A 25,867-nucleotide genomic window follows, 5' to 3' on the forward strand; every position below is an offset into this window, starting at 1 on the left:
TCTGATGAACTGAAACCATCAAGATATACTTGTAAGCCTAGGCTCCTATCCGTTTGGATTTCATAAGATTTCAAAGCCAATGCTGGAGAGAGAGAAGAGGAAGGCCAGGCATGGTGGCTTGTGCCTGTAATCCCACCCTTTGGGAGGCAGAGGCGGGAAGATCGCTCCAGCTCAGCAGTTGGACCCTCGCCTGCGCAACAGAGCGAGACTCTGCGGCACGTGCCGATAGCCCCAGTTACTGGGGAGGCTAAGGCATGTGAACCCCGAAAATTTGAGGCAGGTCACAGTTAATTTAGAAAGTTTATTTTGCCAAGGTTGAGGACGCAGCCATGACACAGCTTCGGGACGTCCTGATGCCATGCGCCCAAGGCAGTCGGGCACAGCCTTGTGGGTTCAGGCAATTCTCCTGCCTCAGCCTCCTGAGTAGCTGGGATTACAGGCACGTGCCACCACGCCCAGCTAATTTTTTGTATTTTTAGTAGAGACGGGGTTTCACCATGTTGACCAGGATGGTCTCGATCTCTTGACCTCGTGATCCACCTGCCTCAGCCTCCCAAAGTGCTGGGATTACAGGCTTGAGCCACCGCGCCCGGCCTTATATTTATTTATTTTTAAATTATTTTTTTGAGACAGGGTTTCTCTCTTGTTGCCCAGGCTGAAGGGCAATGGCATGATCTCAGCTCACTGCAACCTCTGCCTCCTGGGTTCAAGCAATTCTCCTACCTCAGCCTCGCCAGTAGCTGGGATTACAGGCATGCACCAACACACCTGGCTAATTTTTCGTATGATGGTGTGTGCTACGACACCCAACTTATTATTATTTTTTTTTATTTTTGAGACGGTGTTTCACTCTTCTCACCCAGGCTAGAGTGCAATGGGGCGATCTCTGGTCACTGCAACCTCCGCCTCCTGGGTTCAAGTGATTCTCCTGCCTCAGCCTCCTAAGTAGCTGAAATTACAGTCGCTCACCACCACACCCGGCTTTCTGTATTTTTAGTAGAGACGGGTTTCACCATGTTGGCCAGGCTGGTCTTGAACTCCTGACCTCAGGTGATCCTCCACCTGCCTCAGCCTCCCAAAGTGCTGGGACGGCAGGTGTGAACCACACCTGGCCAAAATTCCTGTTTCTATGATAAAAAACCAGGCCTCTTTCCATGCCGATAGTGCTCACACACACAGCGTGGACGTTTGTAAAACCCACTGGACTTTCTGTGAGAAGTGTGGCAAGCACAAGGAGGGCAAGGCTTCTCTGTATGCCCAGGGAAAGCGGCGTCATGACAGGAAGCAGAGGGGCTACGGCAGGCAAACTAAGCAGATTTTCTGGGAAAAGGCTCAACAGAAGACTGCTAAGGCTTGAGTGCGTTGAGCCCAACTGCAGGTCTATGACAATGCTGGCTGTTAAAAGACGCAAGCATTTTCAACGGGGAGAAGACAAGAGAAAGGGCCACGTTATCCAGTTCTAAGTGTCATCTTTGATTATGAAGACAAAATCTTGAGTTTAATGTTCAAAAAAAAAAAAATACTAGGCTTATAGGACAAGAAGTCACTGTTACGTTATTGATACTCAACTGATAATCGGTTTAAGGCTAAATTGACCAGGCTTAGCATAGTAGAATCACACTGCTCTAAAGCACTTAAAATTCTCTAATTACATGGATTTGCCCAGTGATCCACAACCTTATAGTTTAAGAAAATTCCTTGCCGGGCGCGGTGGCTCACGCCTGTAATCCCAGCACTCTGGGAGGCCGAGGCGGGTGGATCACAAGGTCAAGAGATCGAGACCATCCTGGTTAACATGGTGAAACCCCGTCTCTACTAAAAAAATCCAAAAAAATTAGCTGGGCATGGTGGCGCGTGCCTGTAATCCCAGCTACTCAGGAGGCTGAGGCAGGAGAATTGCCTGAACCCAGGAGGCGGAGGTTGCGGTGAGCCGAGATCGCGCCATTGCACTCCAGCCTGGGTAACAAGAGCGAAACTCCGTCTCAAAAAAAAAAAAAAAAAAAAAAAAGAAAAAAAAAAGAAAATTTCTTGCACATAGTAGATATGCCAAAATAGATGTTGAATAATCAGCATTAATGTTGCTCATTCACCACATACTGTAGAAGTGTGAAAGTGGCAGGGCGCGGTGGTTCCCACCTGTAATCCCAGCACTCTGGGAGGCCGAGGTGGGTGGATCACCTGAGGTCAGGAGTTGGAGACCAGCCTGGCCAACATGGTGAAACCCGATCTCTACTAAAAATATAAACGTGACCTGGGTGTGGTGGTGTGTGCCTGTGGTCCCAGCTACTTGGGAGGCCGAAGTGAGAGGATCACTTGAAACCAAGAGGCGGCAGTTGCAGTGAGCCAAGATCGCGCCACTGCACTCTGGCTTGGGTGACAGAGTGAGACTCCGTCCATGTTTGAGGCCCTGTCTAGAAGAATAATAGTGTAAAAGTGAGACCCGTGATGCACACTGGGCTTTGTGACTCGAGTGGATTTTATTTGTGCACTCCAGGATGCAGCCAAGATGGAGCAAGGTTCATCTTCACACGGAGGGCCGTCAGTGTCGAGGTGACTCCCGGCCCGAGGAGGGCTGAGGCATCCTGAATTTTGAGAGGTCGAGGTTTAGATCTAAGAAGGTGTACGTGCTGTAGTCATGATGCTGGAGGTTCTTGTAGGTCGTGTTGTCGAATGGCTCGGTAGGCGCTGCGGCCGGGCCTGTGGAGGAAACGCGATGCCCGTGAGACCCACACGCGAACAGCTCTTTGTGAGTGACCTGGCTCACACAGGCCCTTATCTACCAAGCATTCTTCGAAAGCCCTGTCTGTGAGGAACAAACTGTCTAATTAAAAAAGAAAAGCCCGTGAAAGCCACAGTGTCTTCAAAAGAAAATGAAATATATTACTTGGAAATTTAGTCTAAAACATACAGCAATTTAAGAAGTGGAATAGTTATTACAATTTTTTTTTTTGAGATGGAGTCTTGCTCTGTTGCCGCGGCTGGAGGGCAGTGGTTCAATCTCAGCTTACTGCAACCTCTACCTCTCAGGTTCAAGTGATTCTCCCACCTGACTCCCAAGTAGCTGAATTGCAGGCGTCTGCCACCAAGCCTGGCTAATTTTTATATTTTCAGTACAGACAGGATTTCACCATGTTGGCCAGGCTTGGCTTGACCTCCTGACCTCAAGTCATCTGCCCACTCGGTCTTCCAAAGTGCTGGGATTACAGGCATGAGCCACAGTGCCCGGCCACACAATGTGTTTTAACGTCTTAGTTTGTATATTTCTAGGCTATTCTAAAGTTTGAAAATGCTGAGAACAATTGTGGCAGGACTTTTGGGTCACTTAGAGTTGCATGAAAAAATCTACCTCTATTAGAAATCTGGGTTGGGGATGGTGGCTCAGGTCCATAATCCCAGCATTTTGGGAGGCCCAGGTGGGAGGACTGCTTGAGCTCAGGAGTTCCAGATCATTCTGGGCAAAATAGCTACTCAGGAGGATGGGGTGGTAGGACTGCTTGAGACTGGCAGGCAGAGGTTGCAGTGAGCTGAGATGGTGTCACTGCACTCCAGCCTGAGGGAGAAAGACTCTCAAAAAAAAAAAAAAAAAAGAGAAAATTTTGAAAAGCTTAAACTAAAGGAGACTTTTGAAAGTCTGATATAAGAAAATTAGATAAATTATAGTAACAGGAACAACACAGCATTTGAACATTTGGTAATTCTAAACTACAAGTAGGGGTTGAGGTAAAAGAAGTATTGTTCTCCTGCAGTGGGACATGCAATATAACATAATGGCAAAATCAAAACCTGTATGGGAAGACGGGCTAATGTTTGGGTTAAGATTTGTACTGACTCTGGCCGGGCGCGGTGGCTCAAGCCTGTAATCCCAGCACTTTGGGAGGCCGAGGCGGGTGGATCACGAGGTCGAGAGATCGAGACCATCCTGGTCAAAATGGTGAAACCCCGACTCTACTAAAATACAAAAAATTAGCTGGGCATGGTGGCACGTGCCTGTAATCCCAGCTACTCAGGAGGCTGAGGCAGGAGAATTGCCTGAACCCAGGAGGCGGAGGTTGCCGTGAGCCGAGATCGCGCCATTGCACTCCAGCCTGGGTAACAAGAGCGAAACTCCGTCTCAAAAAAAAAAAAAAAAAAAAAAAAAAAAAAAAAAAAAAGATTTGTACTGACTCAGGCGGGCGCCGTGGCTCAAGCCTGTCATCCCAGCACTTTGGGAGGCTGAGGCAGGCGGATCACGAGGTCGAGAGATCGAGACCATCCTGGTCAACATGGTGAAACCCCGTCTCTACTAAAAATACAAAAAAGTAGCTGGGCGTGGTGGCGCGTGCCTGTAATCCCAGCTACTCAGGAGGCTGAGGCAAGAGAATTGCCTGAACCCGGGAGGCGGAGGTGGCGGTGAGCCGAGATCGCACCATTGCACTCCAGCCTGGGTAACAAGAGCGAAACTCCGTCTCAAAAAAAAAAAAAAAAAGATTTGTACTGACTCAATTTCTGAAAATCAGCTCATCAGGTCTGTTTTCTATTCATGTGCCACAAAAAATATATATATATATTTGTTTTCTCACTATTTCAATTAATATCAAAAGCTCAGTTCTTCCTTTTTAAGTTATGTTAAGCAAAAACAATGTCTCATTTAAAGAGCTGACATGGTTCCAACCTCCACAAGCTGTGTCTTCTGTGTGGTATAGGCACACCTTCAAAGCAGAACATACATCGTTACTATAGAGAGGGTAACTGACCAAGATGTAGGTTATAAAACTCTGATCTAAAACCCATCCACCTGGAAGGCAAGTACTGGGGCAGGGACTACCTAGTGAGATGGCGGCCCCACACAGACACAGCTCTGCACGGTGGGCTGCGCGCATGGGCACAGAAAATATTTAAAAAACAACACATCTGTGAAATATTAGAATCAAGTTTCTGTTCAAAAAGGTTTGCAATCTGAAAACTCCCAATTCTCTGTCTTTATCCTGCAAGTTGTATTATTCCCCTCATTTTAGAGCAGGAGTAAGAACAGCAGCATCAGGAAATGCAGCTCCCGAGGCCTGGAGACGCCTGGCAAGCACCAGCACTTTGCGTACTGATGGGAGAGGGAGCAGATGGAGAGGGAGAAGACACATAAATCCCGTCGCATCACGAACGAAGAACAAGAAGGCATCAGGTAAGGCACATAAGGCAAGGGGCGGCGGTACAGAGGATGGAGAGCAGACACAGGATGGAGCTGTGCTTGTTAGGGATCCTGGGTTTTAGAGAAGTCTTCAACAAGAGCCATGGATTCCAAAACGGAAGCCCACCTTCTCATGTTTGCCACGACCCACCTAAAGCACACTGCATTTTATCAAGTTTAGTGCTCAAGAAAATGACAACATAGTCAGGCGTGGTGGCTCACACCTGTGATCCCAGCACACTGGGAGTCTGAGGTGGGTGGATCACCTGAAGTCAGGAGTTTGAGACCAGCCTGACCAACATGGTAAAACCCTGTATCTACTAAACATACAAAGATCAGCCAGGTGTGGTGGTGGGTGCCTGCAGTCCCAGCTACTCATGAGGATGAGGCAGAAGAATCGCTTGTACCTAGGAGGTACAGGTTGCAGTGAGCCAAGATCATGCCACTGTACTTCAGCCTGGGCGACAGAGTGAGACTCCATCTCCAGAAGAAAAAAAGAAAAAAAGAAAACGTAACAGGAATAAATACTGTTGCCCTTTAAAAGCCCTTCATAGGCCAGGTGTGGGGACTCATGCCTGTAATCCCAACACTTCGGGAGGCCAAGGCAGTCAGGAGTTCAAGACCAGTCTGGCCACCACGGTTTTTACTAAAAATACAAAAAAAATTAGCTGGGTGTGGTGGTGTGTGTCTGTAATCTCAGCTACTCATGAGGCTGAGGCAGGGGAATTGCTTGAACCAGGGAGGTGGAGGTTGCAGTCAGCCAGGATTGCACCACTGTATTCCAGCCTGGATGACAATGTGAGACTCCATCTCAAAAAAAAAAAAAAAAAAAAGAATGTTAACTATTTTAGGGATTTTGAATATAAAGATGTGGCTTGTCCACACTTAAGACATACTTCTGTGCCTGGCTGAGAGCGTTACAGACCACATTTCTAGTGGAGAACTGGATTAACTGTAACACTGCTCTGCAAGCACATGTAAACTGGTTCCTTTGCCTTGCTACCCTGGGGAGCAGGAATGTCAGTCAAGGTATACCCTGTGTGCAGTCTTGATCGTCCCCTGGTGCAGCCGTGTCTTCCATGGCCTCACCCTTGGCCTCGCGCTTCGGCGCTGCTGGCTTTTCACGGAAACCGTGGTTCTTCTCAACAGGAGCTGTCTCCACATCTTGCGGTGGAATCTGATCTCCCACGACCTCCTCTCTAGCCTTCAGGCGCCCCTCTCTTCCCTGCATCCCCGAGGCTTCCTTTCCGGGCAGGGGAGGGACCGCCTTGTGCTGGGGCTCTGGCACCACCATTTCTAGATGCCCCTCTGAGGCCCCAGGAGTAACGGCTTGCAGCTGCCCCCCTTCTCTGGCCTCTTCTGCCAGCACAGTAGGTGCTGGGCTGCCCTTCAGTGGCGCAGACGACCCTGATTTTGTGTGGACAGGCAAGGGTCCTTTAACTTCAAATGACTTTTGGCTTTCTTTACCTATTTCATTTAATCTAAATGTTTTCTGCAATTGTTTTTCCTTTAAACTCTGCTTCAAAAACTCATCTACTTGAGATCTGGGCCCTGCAGTTTTTGCTCTCGTGTCTTCCCTGCCTTCTGATGGCTTAGTGGGGAGCCCTTTCTTCCTTGGCTGGCGGGGCTTCTCTGGAAAAGTGACATCTGCATGCGGCTTCTGCAGCAAGGTTTTCTCTTTCACTGATACTGTAACTTGGGGGGCTCTGTTTTCAAAGGAATGAGAGGCCTCTGGTTTTCGAAGCCCCCCTCTGCCTTTGCTCACCACTTGAGAAGCGACCTCTGAAACATCAGCCTCGTCGTCAGACTCGGAATCAGAGGAGCTGGACGAGGATGAGGATGAAGACGAAGACGATTCCACTTTCCAACCCACCCGACGAGCTTCTGAACCAGAGCCCTGTTTTCTGAACGGAGATGGAACTTTCTGTGGAAACTCTACCAAAGTCTTTCTGGACAAAAATTTCGGAACTCCTTCATCTGTGAACAGCACGCTGCCATCGGGGCTGGGGCTAGCTACCGTCCCGCCCTTATTCACAGCTGGTGGGTGAGAACCGGGTGAAGATGGGTTTTTAGACAATTGAGCTGCTGTCTGGGTGGCTAGGAGCTTGCCCTTCTGCTTTGGCTCCACTACATCTGGGAAATGGCATAAAGAGGAATATTATTTAACATAATAACGTAAGACTCAGTCAAAATCACAGACATCTCATGACATGTTACTTGTTACTGATGGTATCCTCAGTGTGATCATCCTAAGACAGGCCCCATAGAAACCCACTCTCATGTGAAAGTCCGGCCTCATGATCAAGGCAAAAAACAAGTAGAGATACTTTTCTTTGTTGCTGAAAATTTTTTAAAATGAGGATTTTCACCAATAAGAGTAACAATTTCGTCTCCTTTTTTTTGGAGACAGAGTCTGGCTCTTCTGACCAGGCTGTAGTACAATGGCCTGATCTCGGCTCACTGCAACCTGCACCTCCAGGTTCAAGCAATTCTCCTGCCTCAGCCTCCTGAGTAGCTGGGATTACAGGCATCTGCCACCACACCTGGCTAATTTTTGTATTTTTTTTAGTAGAGACAGGTTTCGCCATATTGGCCCGCTGGTCTCGACCTCCTGACCTCGTGATCCACCTATCTTGGCCTCCCAAAGTGCTGGGATTATAGGTGTGAGCCACCATGCCAGGCCTGTCTCTGTTTCTTCATGGTGGCAGATTCTCTGGCAATAATTATTTCTAAACAAGTTATCAAATTTAAGACAGTTAAATTATAATCAAGGTATTTTCAGATTATTGAAATTTTACAAATGTATAATTTTTTCAGTTTCTAAAAAACTGGTGCTTCTTAAATATTAAAAAAAAAATTACAACGTAAACTTTCTGAACAAAACAGCGAGGCAAAAGTATAGGTATGAGAATATTGCTGGAACCTGGGAGGTAGAGAGCAGTGAAGCAAGATCGCCCCACAGCACTCCAGCCTGGGTGACAGAGTGACTCTGTCTTAAGGAAAAAAAATAGTTTGTATCTTCCAGACTATAACCATTTCTCCTGCAGATGACTATGCAATCCCAACACAGGCCTGCAACAGCAACTTCCACTTACGTAAATGGGGCCTCCTGATGGAATCCAGTCTACCAATGAATGAGCCCTTCATGACAGAGAGCAAGAAACGGAAAAGGTAACCTGTCCCCTCGGCATTGCCTTTCAGCAGGAAGCAGCCAGAGGGACTCCACGCTCCTCTTCACTGCGGGCATTCACTTTTACCTTTCTTGAGACCCCAGCAGGCAGCAGGCAGACATGAGCATGGGGAATATAAAGGGTCAAAGATATGACCAAAATATTGGGGAGGAGAAGCAGGAATGAGAAGGGTGAAAATCACCTGGGAACCACTGAACAGGCCCGGAGACAAAACTTCCGACCTGAGGAAGCGAGGAGGGAGTGAAGACCACCTGGTGACCAGCGGACGGGCCCTCCGGAGGCTAAACTCCTTACCTGGGAATTTAGAAGTCATTACACTTCCCCAGTATCTAAAGTCGGCATCTGGTTCCAGGCCTCTTTCAACTTTTATAAGTCACTAGAATTTCTATTTTTTTTTTTTAAGATGAGGTTTCACCATGATGGCCTGGTCTTGAACTCCTGACCTTAGGTGATCCACCCACCTCAGCCTCCCAAAGTGCTAGGATTACAGGCGTGAGCCACTGCACCTGGCGAAGTCACTAGAATTTCTATACATCTTTGGAATGCCTTGCCAACACTCATTTTGCAACCCTTGCTGACATTAAAGCACTAAAATGTCTGCAAAGTAATCATTTATCATGACCCACAGGGCTAATGTGGCCCAGATTAGCCTCAAACTCCCACCTTATGGTCCATAAATGCTCCCAAGAAACATCCACCACAGCGGGCTCAGCCCTCTCTTGCTGGCACCCCGCTGCACTCTCCTGCAGCATTCTTTCTGCTAAACTTTCCTTTTTTTTTTTGAGACTGAGTTTTGCTCTTGTTGCCCAGGCTGGAGCGCAATGAGGCAATCTTGGCTCACCATAAGCGTCACCTCCCAGATTCAAGCGATTCTCCTGCCTCAGCCTCCAGAGTAGCTGGGATTACAGGCATGTGCCACAATGCTCGGCTAATTTCGTATTTTTAGTAGAGATGGGGTTTCTGACCACGTTGGTCAGGCTGGTCTCAAACTCCCAACCTCAGGTGATTCATCCTACTCGGCCTCCCAAAATGCTGGGATTACAGGCGTGAGCCCCCGTGCCCAGCCATCTTTCCTTTTTCAAACCTATACTTTTGTTGGTAAATTCTTACCACTTCCCAGTGCTGGGGCTCTGACACCTCGCCCAGCAAATACTATACGTGAACGGCATCTAAATCCAGAGTCTTGAAGTCTAGGAGTCTACTTTATACTAAAAATATCACAATCCAGCAGGGTGCAGTGGCTCATGCCTATAATCCTAGCATTTTGGGAGGCCAAGGCAGATGGACTGCTTGAGGCCAGGAGTTGAGACTAGCTTGGGCAACATGGCGAAATCCCGTCTATGCAGAAAATACAAACATCAGCTGGGTGCGGAAGGCGGAGGTGGGAGGATCGCTTGAGCCTGGGAGGTAGAGGCTTCAGTGAGGTAGAGGCTTCAATGTGCCACTGCACTCCAACCCTGGTGACAGAGTGAGAACTTGTCTCAAATTTAAAAAGAAAAAAAAAAATCACAATCTTACTTCTCTCCTTCCCTAAAGTAGAAAAATTGTCCTCCTACCTGTCCTAACTGAACAGAATCCAAATGGGTATTTGTTTCCTGAGCTCAGGCACCTATGTTTAACAGACTAATAGAAAATGATCAAAGAAAACTGAGGAATTACAATCAGAAATGGCCCAGAGAGAAGCCGACAGGCATCGTGAGAGGCAATGGCTGAAGAGCCAGAGGAGTCGGGGACCCACTCCAGCCCTGTCAGGACCACCCCCACCGGGCGCGCGCCTGGAGCCTGCATTTGGGCGGCCCAGAGCGGCGCTGGTGCTGGCCATTCCCAGAGCTCACACAGAGGTCCAGGGCTGTGCTAACATAAAGACGGGGTGAAGTGGGGGTCCCTCTAAACTGCACAGCTTCAACAGTCGTAATGGCAATGTCTAGGACACACTGGCTTTCAAACCCTCACAGCCCACACACCTGGATCATTAATTCATCTATATTTTGAGCATGAATTTTCCAAGTATGAAAAAATAACTGAAAAGAAGGTTTATCTTAGACAGGCTGTATTGAATAGAAAAATAATGACTACTGAATCTTCCAAAATTTGTGTGGAGATTTAAAAAGTTTTAATGAATATTAAAACTACATAGCAGGTTGATCTATTACCTACTGAAAATGGACACAAAATTTCAGATGGGATTAACAATGCTATGGCTCACAAATTTTGTTTGATGAGAAAACATTTGTCTATCATACAACATAATGATTTAAGGTTTCTTCTGTTGACGCAAGTTACCAGGAGAATCTGATGGAAAGGCTAACAGACAGCAGGAAATCCCCTCAGATCCTGACGGGTGACTGTACAATAAAACACAAGCTGTGTAGGCCTATCTCACAGCACAAGATGGGCACTTTCAGAGACTGTTTCTCTTCTCTCAGCGACCATCACAACCCATGTGAAATAAAGACATACAAATACTGGACTAGGAAATCGTGCAGGCAGGACGTCTCCTTGTTTCCCTACCTCCTCTCAAAACAGAACTCACATTTCCTACTCTCTTTTCTGCTTACTTAAAAAGTGTGGGCATGTCCTTCAAGCTTTTAGTGATCCTCCTATAAGTGACAATGATAAGGGTGTGAGACATGGATCAGCAACCTTAAAATACTTCCATATCTTGTCAAAAGGTCACAAAACACACTTTGGAAACAAGGCACGTTCAGAAATAAAGGTGCATTTAAAGATTACATTAGAGAATAAAGTTACTCAAATGGTAATGGAAACTTCTACAGGTGTTTCACTGTAAAAAGTTTTATTTTTAAATAAACACATGAGAATCGAGTTTTTCAGAAGGAAGACAGCACAGTGATTAAAATACGAACTGCACCGCCAGAGTGCCTGGGTTCAAATCCAGGCTTCTCCCTGACGCCTGTGTGGACTCCGGCAGCTCAGTCCCTCCACACCATGACTTCCTTGTCTGTGACATGGGGATGACAGAAGCGTCTCCTCCCGGGGTTGCTGAAGACTGGGGAAGATGAGCTATGGGGAAGTACTTGGAGAAGGGGCTGGCACTACTTGTTATAACTGGATATCTAACATTTCTTTTTCTTTTTCTTTAGATGGCGTCTAGCTTAGTCACTCATGCTAGAGTGCAGTGGTGCGATCTCAGCTCACTGAAACCTCAGCCTCCTGGGCTCAAGTGATCTTCCTGCCTCAGCCTCCCGAGTAGTTGGTACTACAGGTGTACATCACCACACCTGGCTAACTTTTTTTTTTTTGAGATGGAGTTTCACTGTTTTTGCCCAGGCTGATTCTTGATTCACTGCAACCTCCGCCTCCCAGGTTCAAGTGATTCTCCTGCCTCAGCAGACAGAGTAGCCAGGGTTACAGGCATGTGCCACCCTACCCGCCTATTTTTTTTTTTTTTTGGATGTTTAGTAGAGATGGGGTTTCACCATGTTGGTCAGGCTGGTCTCCAACTCCTGACCTCAGGTGATCCACCCACCTCACCCTCCCAAAGTACTGGGACTACAGGCATGAGCCGCCGCACCTGGCTGGATACATGAAATTTCTATTTCCAGATATTCCTCACTTTTAAAACTGAAACAAGGACTTCAAATGGATAATTCACTTTGGTTTCTTAACATACTCTTCAAGAAGCTACACTGAAATCACTCAGTCAACAATTTATTACTGACTTCTGCAAAGTTAGGACTGGGTACTGGATTCAAGGAAAGCACAGAGCTGGAGAGCTTAGCGGCTCCCCAAAGTGCACTGCCAAGACACCCCAGCCTCTAACACCTGTGCCGGCGACCTTCCTCGGGGAAGGCATGTGCTGGGGAAGCTGGACGGCTCTGACGAAGTGAGGCACAGCACACTCCATCGCCCGGGCTCTTATCCTGGTGGCACATACTCTGACTAGAGATGTAATTCCAGGGGTGAGAGCTTTGAGTGCCCTCACCTGGACACAGGAAAGTTCCAGCTGAGAAAGGCTTGTCTTACACTTATCAACTACCAGCTTCAGGGGAAACATGGGCCTGCACGTGTCCATTTAGAAGCATTATTTATTTTTCTTTGTACAGGGACTTTTTGGTTTGGTGTGTGTTTTTTTTTGAGACCGCTATGGCGCCCAGGCTAGAGTGCAGTGGTGTGATCTCGGCTCACTGCAACCTCTGCCTCCTGGGTTCAAGCGAGCCTCCCGAGTATCTGGGATTACAGGCACCTGCCACACCACACCTAGCTAATTTTTGTATTTTTAGTAGAGACAGGGTTTCATCATATTGGCCAGGCTGTTCTCAAACTCCTGACCTCAAGTGATCCACCTGCCCCGGCCTCCATAAATGCTGGGATTACAGGCGTGAGCCACCATGACTGGACTCAGTTTTTGTTTTTGTTGAGACAGGGTCTCACTCTGTCACCCAGGCTGGAGTGCAGTGGTGCAATCATGACTCACTGTAGCTTCAAACTACTGGCCTCAAATGATCCTCTCACCTCAGCCTCCTGAATAACTAGGACCACAGGTGCACACTACCACTCCCGGCTATTTATTAAAATTTTTCCTAGAGATAGGGTCTTACTATGTTGCTCAGGGTGGTCTCAAACTCCTAAGCTCAACTGATCTTCCCACCTCAGCTTCCCAAAGTTCTGGGATTATAGGAATGAACCACCATGCGCAGCCTGTACAGGAATTCATTTGAAAATCAGGCTGAATGTGGTGGCTCATGCCTGTAATCCCAGCACTGTGCGAGGCTGAGGTGGGCGGATCATGAGATCAGGAGTTTGAGACCAGCCTGACCAACATGTTGAAAACCGTCTCTACTAAAAATACAAAAATTAGCCAGGTGTGGTGGCATGCTGTGTAATCCCAGCTACTCAGGAGGTTGGCGCAGGAGAATCACTTTAACTCAGAAAGCAAAGGTTGCAGTGAGTTGAGGTTGCAGTGAGCTGAGATCACGCCACTGCACTCCAGCCTGGGGGCTACAGTAAGATTGACTCAAAAAAAAAAAAAAAAAAAAATTGTGAGATGTTAAAACTATTATGTGTATTGACGAGCTTAGTTCTGAAAACTGTCCTCCCACCTGAAAGCACCCTGCAGCCTGCACAGTAGCTACGTGTAGCCCACTGCGTCCGGTCTCAGCACCACCCAGTGAGGCTGGTAGCTCATCCTGCTTACGCACAAAGGAACTGAGGCTCCGGGTCCTGCAGGGCCCACCAAGGCCAGAGGCAGAAGCTCCACGAGAGCCCAAGGCCCACTCCCACGTCAGCGTTCGCCTCCCCAAACCACACCCCAGATGGTCACAGGATGAGGCACTTCATTTCCACTCACACACAGATGAATGTATCTAAAAAGGGGGCTCTTTGGCTCTGCCATATTTTAAAATCCATTTAATCCAAATTCAGAAGTCTATGATATAGGATTGCAGACACAGACTGAAATTCACCAAAGGAGCAGATAATGTTAGTAATGAAACTGAACTAATTGTTCATCAGTAAATATTTATAGAATGTCAGAAATGTGCCAGGTAGTCTGGGCACAGTGGCTCATGCCTGTAATCCCAATACTACTGAAGTTTGAGGTGGGAAGATCGCTCAAGCCCAGGAATTCAAGACCAGTCTAGGCAATATAGTGAGATTTCATCTCTTTGGAAAATTAAAATAATAGCTGGGATGTGATGGTGTGCACCTTTAGTCCTAGATACTCCAGAGGCTGAGGTGGGAGGATCGCTTGAGCCTGCAAGGTCGAGGTTGCAGTGAGCTGTGATTGTGCCATTGTACTCCAGCCTGGGTGACAGGGCAAGATTCTGTCTCAAAAAATAAACCACAGAACATGCCAGGTATATACCAGGTGTGGCGGCATGTGCCTGTAGTCTCAGCTGCTCAGGAGGCTGAGGTGGGAGGACTGCTTGAGCCCAGGAGTTCGAGGCTGTAGTGAGCTATGATTGTGCCACTGCACTCCACCCTGGGAGACAGAGCCAGAGCCTCTCTCTTAAAACAACATAAAAGGAAGAAGAAAGAGAAAAGAACAAGGATTGAAAAAGGAGGCAGGAACCATAGGACAAAACTAAACAACGTTCCCGTGGAATCCAAGCCTCAAGTCGATGCGCTGTGAGAGGCGGTCAGGGGCTGGCCCTCTCCATAAAACACACATTTTTAAAAACCTACCAGTGTTCTGTGCACTGACCAAGGAAGAAGAAAACCAAAGAATCTAAATACTTCCAAACATTCAAACTGAGGAAATAGGATTTTGATGAAAGTAAGACTGAACTCAGTGATCATTCTACAACCTCGTATAAGAATTAAAGATTTACAGAGGCAGTTTGTGCCACGTTTGTTTGTTTTGTTTTCTGAGACACAGTGTCACTCTGTCACCCAGGCTAGAATGTAGTGGTGTGATCTCGGCTCACTGCAACCTCCTCCTCATGGGTACAAGTGATTCTCCTGCCTCAGCCAACTGAGTAGACAGGACTACAAACACGTGCCACCATGCCTGGCTAATTTTTGTATTTTAAATAGAGGCGGGCTTTTTCCACATGGGCCAAGCTGGTCTCAAACTCCTGACCCCAGATGATCCACCTGCCTCGGCCTCCCAAAGTGATGGGATTACAGACATGAGCCTGTGCCTGGCCTATACACATGTTCTTTCAAGAGTAAATTAGGGTTGTAAGAATTAAGGCTAACTGCAACTGACCTGGGCCATAATCAATTACCAATAAGGAGCAGCAAATAGAAAATAAAATTATTCTCAGGAGAGAAGCATTTAAAATATACTGTTGCTTTTCTTAGTTTCCTTCAATGAGTATATGCTGCACTGGTATTCAGGGAGGGAAAAAAAGGCAAAAAATTTGGTGATAGAAGTCAAAATGACTGCGTGAAGACCTAGAAACATCATGCATCAGCAATGTGAGTCAGAGTGGAAAACACTGGCCTGCTGTTAGCTCAGTCTCCACGGTCATAAAACGATGCTGCAGTCCTGGACTGGGACTACGCAGAGCTTGGAAAACCACAAATGGGTCTCAGAGAGACTGAAAAGAAAAGTCAGCATCAGAGGAAGGAAAGAGGAAAGTAAGGTGGCTTTTGGGCAACTTCACTGTGTTGGGGCCATCTAAGTGTCACAGAGCCTTTACCCAAGGCATCACTCACTCCAGGTTGGGGTTTGGCATTTAGAAAATACAAGAAGAACCATTTCAGGGCTAAATGTTGAGTCAGATTATGACATCACTGGTGTGTTTGGTCTACAATCTGTCACAGATCTTGTGTCTCATATAATCTGGACACTGCTGAAAAAGCAGCAGCGTAAGGTATGTAGCCGGTCAAACGCACTGTCACGCTTGGAAGACTGACCCAACTCCTTTTTGCATTCTCTTTCCCTCGTGACTACATCAAAATCTTACTTTTTGGTGTACTCTGCTTCTTGGGATTCTGTGGCTGACCCTTTTCACTCTTCCCTGATTCCGCAGACAAAGAAACTGTAGAAGCAAGTCCTCGAAACACATGGGCTTCCTGGAGGAAAGTCTGACAAAAGAATGAATGAATATGGATGCTCAGAGTAACGCTATTATATAATAGTTGGTACTACATATGAATACTTTTTTATTTTATTTCTTTTTTGAGTCGGGGGTCTCCCTCAGTCACCCAGGCTGGAGTGCAATGGCACAATCATGGCTCACTGCAGCCTCAACTCCTGGGTGCAAGTGATCCTCTGACATTGCTGGGACTACAGGCACACACCACCATACCTGGCTAATATTTTTTATTTTTTTGTAGAGACAAGATGTGGCTATGTTGTTCAGGTTGGTCTCAAACTCCTGGCCTCCCAAAGTGCGAGCATTAGCCAGGCATGGTGGCTCATGCCTATAATCCCAGCACTTCAGGAGGCTGAGGTGGGCAGATGACCTTGAGGTCAAGAGTTCTCAGACCAGCCTGGCCAATTCCATCTCTACTAAAAATACAAAAAAATTAGCCGGGCATGGTGGTGCTGTAGTCCCAGCTACTCCAGAGGCTGAGGCAGAACTGTTTAAACCCAGGAGGTGGAGGTTGCACTGAACTAAGATTGCGCCACTGCACTCCGGCCTGGACAACCGAGCAAGACTCCGTTTCAGGAAAAAAAAAACCCAACAACCAAAGTGCTAGGATTGTATGCATGCAGGTGCTGTGCACATGAATACGATATATCACTACCACATACAAATGTACGACCTTCACACAGTATAATTCTAACTGTATTACAGTTTTCATAATGTTTATTGTGCACATTTTATAAAATACAAAAACGCTGCAAGAAGAAAATGCCTGAGTTCAAGGACAATCACTATTAATATTTAGGTTAATGAAACTCCAACCAGATGTTCTGCTGTGCATATTTTTTTGTAGTCTCTAATTACTGATAAACCTACAAAATACTACTACGTTTCTTTTTTTCTTTTCTTTTTTTTTTTTTTTGAGATGGCTCTCACTCTGTCAACCAGGCTGGAGTGCAGCGGCGTGATTTTGGCTCACTGCAACCTCTGCCTCCTGGGTTCAAGCGATTCTTGGGCCTCAGCCTCCCAAGTAGCTGGGGGATTACAGGCAGGCGCCACCACCCGTGGCTCATTATTTTGTATCTTTTTACATTTTTTTTGAGAGAGTCTCATTCTATCTCCTAGGCTGGAGTGCAGTGGGGCAATCTCCACTCACTGCAACCTCCGCCTTCCAGGTTCAAGCTATTCTCCTTCCTCAGCTTTCCAAGTAGGTGGGATTACAGGCAATCGCTACCATGCCCAGCCAATTTTTTGTATTCAGTAGAAATGGGGCTTCACCATGTTGATCAGGCTGGTGTTGAACTCCTGGCCTCAGGTGATCCACCTGCCTCGGCCTCCCAAAGTGCTAGGATTACAGGTGCGAGCCACTGTGCCCAGCTCTTATTGTATTTTTAGTAGAGATGGGGTTTCACCATGTTGGCCAGGCTGATCTCAAACTCCTGACCTCAAATGATCCACCTGCCTTGGCTTCCCAAAGTGCTGGGATTATAGGCGTGAGCCACCCATAGGGCCCTATGTTTCTTTTTGTAAAACCTTTTCCTATACTTAGAAAATAGAATAGAAGAAATACTATCTGGCCATTAAAATGATGTAGGTATATAATAACTGCTTCAAAAGTGTCTACAATATAATGTTTATATTTTATATCTTGCCAAATCACTCGGCATATATTCACTAAGGCCTACTAAGTGCGAGACAGTACAATGTTCTAGATGCTGGATACAGAACAGAGGTGCCTGTATGTGCACATAAAAACATTAAAACATTTATGTCCGTGATTGCAAGCACGAGTACATGTGCTTATGTGAATAAAAGCTGATAAATATCGTTAGGAATTAGATGCTTGAAGGAGTAACTGTGGACTGTACTTTTAAATTATTCTGCATGCTGAGGCATGGGAGTTGCTTGATCCTGGGAGATGAAGGTTGCAGTGAGCTGAGATCGTGCCACCGCACTCCAGCCCAGGCTACAGAGTGAGGCCCCGCCTCAAAAAAAAAAAAAAAAAAAAAAAAAAAGAACAGCTATTGCTTTTGTAGTAACACCCAGTTTTAAGTTTATAAGATAATGAAGTGGCCTTGGCCTTATTTATTTATTCTGTCCCCCAGGCTCGAGTGCAGTGGCATCATCTCTTCTCACTGCAACCTCCGAGTCCCGGGCTCAAGGGATCCTCTCACCTCAGCCTCCCAAGTAGCTGAGATTACAGGAATGTATCACCACACCCGGATAATTTTTTGTATTTTTTTGTAGAGACAGGGTTTTGTCATGTTGGCCAGGCTGGTCTTGAACTCCTGAGCTCAAGTGATCCGCCTGGCTCAGCCTTCCAAAATAAAGGGATTACAGGCAAAATCCCGAAGTGCCCGCATCCGGCCTGGCCTTAGCTTTTCATTTGCAGAAAAAGAAGCCCTTCTTCCCCTTTTCACGGGTCAGGTCGTGTCAGCTGGCTTCTCAACAGCTGTCAGTAAGCTACTGGGTTGACCAGATCCCTGACAGTTCTCTCATACTCTCCCTTGGCTAAATGAGTAAGTCAATGTCCTTAAAGAAGCCGTGCGGGAGGCCGCACAGCGGCTGAGCCCGGCGGCGCGGCGGCATCACCTGGAAACGTCCACCCCGTCTGCCGCCCACGCATGCAGCCCTCAGGTGCTCCCGAGGTGATTCGGGTCCAGCGGGGGACGCCACTGCGCGGGGTGGTAGGGCGGTCTGCACGGGGCACGCCGGCCTCGGGCAGCTGCGGAGGCGGAAGGGAATGGGGGAGCCCCGGGACGCTCGCCGGCTACACTGGGCCTGGCCCGGTGACCCTCAGTCCTGGGCCTAGCGAGCGGCGTCACCGGCCCAACCAGGACGGCTGGAGGTCGCGCAGAGGCCCGGACCTGACCAGCACCGCGCCCCCTCACCCGATTCCCTACGTGGGCTCCGGGCCGCGTAGCCGGCCCAGGCAGGCTCCTCCTTTACCTTCAGCGCCCCGGCTCGTCCTTGCTGCAGCAAGAGCGGGGCGGCCATGGCGGTGACTGCAGGAGCTGCAGTCCGGGACGCCGTAGCTGCGCGCGCACCCCCGCCTGAACACCCGCCCCTTGGACCGAGTGCGCCAATCACAGCCCGGACGGGGGCGGAGCAATGCTCGTGCGCCTGCGCGCGCATCCCCAGTAGGGCTACGCGCCGCGCTCGAGGCCACGCCCCGTGTCAGAGCCACCAATCAGAGGCAGCAGCGTGAAGGCGCAGCCAACCCCTTCGCACTTCCTTCCCCTTGTGTTCGCAGCCTTAGATCCGAGACCTTCCCCAGCGGCACAGTCTGGTCCTGCTCGATTGTTATTCCTGGGTTTTGGGGCGTTTTAAAGGGCTCCGACCTCGGCGCCCGCACCACGCGCCCAGCTCCCTCACTCTCTGCTGGCAACGCGGCCTCCGCTGCTCACTGCCCATCCTGCACCGCCCCCGCCCACGCTCATACCAGCGTTAGGCCGATGGGAGACGGCTTTGTTTCACCTGAATGTTTATGGCTTTGAGAGAAGAGTTCGCCCCCAATGTTAGGCGTAAATATGGAGTCGGTGTAATTCGTTATTAGCTTCCTTCTGTGCCTCTTGAATTTCCTGCCTCCTTTCGCGTGCCCAGCACCCCGTTTGCAATTCATTGGAAATGGACATGCCCACACCTTCAGCTTCCACAGAGAGGCCATGCCATAGCCATTTAAATGAATCGTGTAGGGATACCTGACTCACAACTAGAGATTCACTGAGGTGGCAAGATAAACTGGCAGAATGAGATGCCCTCTGGCCCTTATCAAAGAGGCGCCTGGAATCAAGTAAATGCAAGGGAACCTGTCACCATCCACCCTGGGAAGCAAAGGGAACAACCCTAAATCTTAGGATAATCATGAGAAGGCAATCCTTTGTACCCAAAGGGAGAAGGTAAAAAATGCCAACAGATTTTTAAAACTTTAAAAAAAAATTTTTTTTTTTTGAGACAGCCTTGCTCTATTGCTCAGGCTAGAGTGCAGTGGTACAATCTCCGCTCACTGCAACCTCCACCTCCCAGGTTCAAGCAATTCTCCTGCCTCAGCCTACCGGGTATAGCTGGGACAACTGGCATGTGCCACCTCTCCCGGCTAATTTTTGTATTTTTAGTAGCGATGGGGTTTCACCATGTTGGCCAGACTGGTCTTGAACTCTGGACCTCAAATGACCTGCCCATCTTGGCCTCCCAAAGTGTTGGGGTTACAGGCATGAGCCACTGCACCCGGCCAAAATCTTCAAAATTTGGCTCTTGTAGTAGATAGGGTTTTCCAGAAAAAACAAACCAAAAGGAGACATGTATGTATGATATTTATTTATTAATTTATCAAAGACAGGGTCTCGCTGTCACCCAGGCTGGAGTGCAGTGGCTTTACCTCAGCTCACTGCATCCTCAACTTTCCCAGGCTCCGGTGATTCTACTACTTCAGACTCTCAAGTAGCTGGGACTACAGGTGCACACTACCACACCTGGCTAATTTTTGTATTTTTTGTAGAGACAGGTTTTTACCATGTTGCCCAGGCTGGTCTGGAACTCTTGAGCTCAAGCAGTACACTGGCCTCCACCTCCCAAGTGCTGGGATTACAGTCATGAGCCACTGTGCCTGGCTGCTATTTATAACATAGATATTTATATCTATATCTAGGTTTCAATGTATTTCAATAAACATTGAAAAGTTTTTTGTAGAAATGAAATAATTTGTCAAAACTAGGATGAAGTACATAGCTGAAAAATTTAAAAAATGGTATGTCATGAATGCACAAAATATATGTAGATACTAATTTTATTATTTACTACATAAAATATACTCAAATTGATAATATATTAAAATTCATTAAAACTTACACACATTAACAGAAATCACACATGGCAGCATTCACAGTTGAGAGAAATGTAAAAGCAGTAAACACATACTATTCAATCACAACTGCATAAAATTAATGCTAGCACATACCTTACTACTGTAATAATTTCACAACCACCTCCTGGTGCTGTGGTGGTGAGCTCAAGTGCCGTGAGTACCCACTTCAAATGCTATGTGACACTAGCCATTTCCTGGTCAGCAGTTAAGTCTCTTCAAATTGCATATTGCAGTAATAAGTAGGGGCTGGGTCCAGAGGTGGTGGCTCATGCCTGTAATTTCTGTAATTTCTCCTAATTTCATCCAGGAGACACTTTAAGAGGCTGAAGCAGAAGGATTGCTTGAGCCCTGGAGTTTGAGACCAGCTTGGGCAATATAGTGAGACTCTGCCTATTTATTTATTTATTTTAGATGGAGTCTCGCTGTGTTGCCCAGGCTGGAGTGCAATGGTGTGGCCTCGGCTCACTGCAACTTTGGCCTCCTGGATTCCAGCGATTCTTCTGCCTCAGCCTCCCGAGGAACTGGGATTACAGGCACCTGCCACCACACGCAGCTTTTTTTTGTATTTTTGGTAGAAATGGGGTTTCACCATATTGGCCACAATGGTCTCAAACTCTTGACCTTGTGATCTGCCCACCTCGGCCTCCCAAAGTGCTAGCATTACAGGCGTGAGGCTGACTCTGCCTCTTATAAAATTAAATTAAATTTAAAAAATTAGGCTGGGCAAGGTGGCTCACCCTTGTAATTCCAACACTTTGGGAGGCTGAGGTGGGTGGATCATCTGAGGTCAGGAGCTCGAGACCAGCCTGACCAGCATGGAAAAACCCGTCCCTACTAAAAATACAAAATTAAGGCCAGCACGGTGGCTCACACCTATGATCTCAGCACTTTGGGAGGCTGAGGTGGGCAGATCCTAAGGTCAGGAGTTCAAGACCAGCCTGACCAATATGGTAAAACCCTGTCTCTACTAAAAATGCAAAAACTAGCTGGGCATGGTGGTACACACCTGTAGTCCCAGCTACTCAGGAGGCTGAAGCAGGAGAATAGCTTGAACCCAGGAGGCAGAGGTTGCAGTGATTGAGATAGCACCACTGACTCCAGCCTGGGTGACAGAGCCAGACTCTGTCTCAAAAAAAATAAAAAATAAAAAAACCCAAAAACAAAATTAGCCAGATGTGGTGGTGGGCACCTGTATAATCCCAGCTACTCAGGAGGCCGAGGCAGGAGAATCGCCTGAACCCAGGAGGCAGAGGTTGTAGTGAGCCAAGATTGTGCCATTGCACTCTAGCCTGGGCAACAAGAATGAAACTCTGTCTTAAAAAAAAGAAAAAGAAAAAGAAAAAGAAAAAGTAATGGTGTGGCATGGAGGCTCACTTGTCGGAAGCAGGGCCTCCTATGGGCTTGTCCAGCAGGAGCAGCAGCCATCCAGGAGACACATCCTACCAGTGCGTTCACACCCTTGCTTCTCTTTCCCTTCTGCTTACCAGGCTTTCAGTGGCTAACCCAGCCAGGAGGGTGCTGGATTATAAAAAGTTAAGGTTTATTAAAACTTACACACCCAGACACTTACAGACCACACGATACCATTAGCAGTAAAAAGAAATGTAAGCAGATGTAAAGCTTGGAGGGCAGTGACCCAAAGGCTGAGCAGCACAGCCGGCAGGGGCTCCCCATTCCTCCCCAGAAGGCTGGGAATACACCTGGGGGCACAGGCCTTACACTGACGAAGTGGGCAAACTGGCAGTGTTTGCTCGCAAAGCCCATGGAACATCTAGAAACATTATTGAAATGAATTCAAGCATTCAGCAAAACTGCTGGATGTAAAAGTCAATTTTATTTCTAGACACCAGCAACAAACAGAAAAATTTAAAAGGATCCCATCTACACTAGCAAAACCCCTCTTTTTTGCTAAAAATAAAATTTAAAGTTTCGTGCACTTTCTGAATAACATTTTATTGTAAGACATTAATAAATGAAGAGAAAAGTTGCTCCTAAATATTGTAAACGTGAATATTCTTCACAAAAATGTAGGCCAGGTATGGTGTCTCTCACCTGTAATCCCAGCACTTTGGGAGGCCAAGGTGGTAGGATTGCCTGAGGTCAGGAGTTTGAGACCAGCCCAGCGAACATGGCAAAACCCTGTCTCTACTAAAAATACAAAAATTAGCTGGGCGTGGCGATGCGTGCCTGTAGTCCCAGCTACTCAGGAGGCTAAGACAGGAGAATCATTTGAACCCAGGAGGTGGAGGATGCAGTGAGCCAAGATCACACCACTGCACTCCAGCCTAGGCAGCAGAGTAAGACTCTGTCTCAAAAAAAAAAAAAAAAAAAAAAAAAAATCTAGGCTGAGGTGGGAGGATCGCTCGAAGCTGGGTGTTTGGCACTAGCCTGGACAATATAGCAAGACCCCAGTCTCTACAAAAAGTTTAAAAGTTAATGTGTTGTGGTGCACACCTGTAGTCCCAGCCACTCAGGTGACCAAGGTGGGACAATCCATTTGAGCCTAGGAGGTCAAGGCTACCGTGAGCTGTGATTGTACCACTGCACTCCAGCCTGGGGACAGACTGGATATATAAAAAATCCATTCAGTTACATTCTAATCAATATCCCAGCAGGGATTTTCGGGAAAATTGACAACCTACTTAAATGCTTTATTTTTTAAGATGGGTTTTCATCACGATGGCCAGGCTGGTCTTGAACTCCTGACCTCAGGTGATCCACCCGTCTCGGCCTCTCGGCTTCCCAAATTGCTGGGATTACAGGCTTGAGCCACCGCGCACGGCATTTTTTTTTTTTTTTTAATGGAGTTTTGCTCTTGTTGCCCAGGCTGGAGTGCAGTGGTGCAATCTCTCAGCTCACTGCAACCTCTGCCTCCTGGGTTCAAGTGATTCTTCTGCCTCAGCCTCCAGAGTAGCTGGGATTACAGTCACAAGCCACGACGCCGGGCTAATTTTTGTATTTTTAGTAGAAACAGGGTTTTACCGTGTTGGCCAGGCTGGTCTCAAACTCCTGACCTTAGGTGATCCACCTGCCTTGGCCTCCCAAAGTGCTGGGATTACAGGTGTGTGCCACCATGCCAGGCCCTAGTTATAACAGTTATATGGAAGGAATAAATGGCCATGAATACTCAAGGCTTTCTTGGAGGAGGATGAAGAAGAGAGGAAAACGAGGGGAAGAGTGAGGAAAAAGGGTGACGACTTGCCCTAAAAGATATTACAACTTAAGTTGCTGCTACCGCGATCACTACATTACTGTGTGGTGTCTATTCAAGGATAGAGTTTGCTAACAGAATATAACAGAGTTCAGCGAGAGAACCACATCTATTTAGAAACTTAGGTGGCCAGGTGTGGTGGTTCACACCTGGCTACCTTTGAGCAGTGGGGCCACTCCAAGAAATTGGCCCAAAGAGATCAGTCACAGGGAAACACAAAGTGTTTTTTTGTTTGTTTTTTGTTTTTCTGAGATGGAATCTTGCTCTTGTTACCCAGGCTGGAGTGCAGTGGCACAATCTTGGCTCACTGCAACCTCTGCCTCCCGGGTTCAAGCAATTCTCCCGCCTCAGCCTCCTGAGTAGCTGGGGTTACATTTGTATTTTTAGTAGAGATAGGGTTTCACCATGTTAGCCAGGCTGGTCTTGAACTCCTGACCTTGTGATCTGCCCGCCTCGACCTCCCAAAGTGCTGGGATTACAGGCATGAGCCACTGTGGCTGGCCCATGAGGCTTATTTTAAAAACAGTAGTGGGAGTGGCTTTTGGGGCATGGGGAGGACCTGAATCAAGATTCTTGAGAAGCCCACAAAGTTGTTGGTTTTTTTTTCTTTAGCCCATGACGTTTTTAAGGGACTTGTGAACAAAGCCGCACTAGTTGCCAAAATGTGAACACAACAGTTTAAAATGAAAAAAGGTCTCTGGGTCCAGAGTTTGCTAATGATAGGAAATAGGCTGAGAAAGTTTCTCAAAGGGCACATTCTTCAAAATGGCTAAGAAGGTGGTGGCAAAGGAGGGTCACCCAGGAAGGCAGAGGCAAGACTTGTACTGAGACACAGCCTGGGGAGGTACTCCCAGCAAGCAGAACTTGGGTCTCGTTAAGGAACACTTCTTATCCCCCTAAGGTCTGAAAACTTCTTGCAGTATTATTTCAGAATGCTTTGGACCAGTGATTGTTCTGTCTCTTCCTCGTCTCCTTTTCACATGGAGGTATTTATTGTGGTTATCTGGTCCCCATTCCCATCATATGTTGGGTGCATGGGAGAGAAAATGCATCTTTTCAGTTTGTAAGTCTCTAGATCAAGAGGAGTTGCACTGGACAAGCCAATCTAGGACAGGCAATGAGATCCTAGATTTTGTGCCTGATGTTGGGACTGAAAAAGCTTTTGGGGATCTTGGGAGGAACACTGGAAACCAATCATAGTTTGGGTTGAAAATATCACTCCTGTTTGAAGATTTTAAGGCATCTTTGGCTTGTCTAAGTGCAAAGGTTAAGTAGGCTTACTTCCTGCAACCTCAGACTTGACCCCAACTGTGTGACACCCCCACCCATGACCACATCTTGGACTATTGTTTAATTTTTACTTTTTTTGAGACAGTCTCGCTTTGTTGCCCAGGATGGAGTGCAGTGGGGCAACCTCAACTACTGCAACCTTCACCTCCCGGGTTCAAGCGATTCTCCTGCCTCAGCCTCCTGAGTAGCTGGGATTACAGGCGCGCGCCACTAGGCCCGGCTAATTTTTGTTATTTCTAGTACAGACAGGGCTTCACCATGCTGGTCTAGAACTCCTGACCTCAGGTGATGCGCCTGCCTCTACCTCCCAAAGTGCTGGGATTACAGGCGTGAGCCACGGCTCCCAGCTCATTCACTTTTTTTTTTTTTTTTTTTTTGAGACGGAGTTTCGCTCTTGTTGCCCAGGCTGGAGTGCAATGGCACGATCTCGGCTCACCGCAACCTCTGCCTCCTGGGTTCAGGCAATTCTCCTGCCTCAGCCTCCTGAGTAGCTGGGATTACAGGCACGCGCCACCATGCCCAAGCTAATTTTTAGTATTTTTAGTAGAGACGGGGTTTCACCATGTTTACCAGGATGGTCTCGATCTCTTGACCTCGTGATCCACCCGCCTCGGCCTCCCAAAGTGCTGGGATTACAGGCTTGAGCCA

The 25,867-nt window shown here is 47.4% G+C and overlaps 1 protein-coding gene across 2 annotated transcripts; it reads right to left on the reverse strand.

Moving 5' to 3' along the window:
- Window positions 1-1,449: 1,449 nt before the first annotated feature.
- NDUFV3 (NADH:ubiquinone oxidoreductase subunit V3) lies at window positions 1,450-18,907 on the reverse strand. 2 transcript variants are annotated; one of them, XM_003927575.3, is made up of 4 exons: window positions 18,804-18,907; window positions 15,729-15,849; window positions 6,197-7,294; window positions 1,450-2,697 (listed from the first exon to the last, which is right to left on the reverse strand). In XM_003927575.3, the coding sequence occupies exons 1-4, from the start codon at window positions 18,849-18,851 to the stop codon at window positions 2,540-2,542; spliced, it is 1,425 nt and encodes a 474-aa protein (XP_003927624.2). In that variant the 5' UTR covers window positions 18,852-18,907; the 3' UTR covers window positions 1,450-2,539. The 2 variants fall into 2 exon arrangements, with proteins under 2 accessions (XP_003927624.2, XP_010336537.2); XM_010338235.3 differs by lacking the exon at window positions 6,197-7,294 and having other exon boundaries at window positions 2,459-2,697.
- Window positions 18,908-25,867: the final 6,960 nt, after the last annotated feature.

The sequence above is a fragment of the Saimiri boliviensis genome, chromosome 18 (assembly GCF_048565385.1).
Source record: "Saimiri boliviensis isolate mSaiBol1 chromosome 18, mSaiBol1.pri, whole genome shotgun sequence".
Taxonomy (NCBI): Eukaryota; Metazoa; Chordata; class Mammalia; order Primates; family Cebidae; genus Saimiri; species Saimiri boliviensis.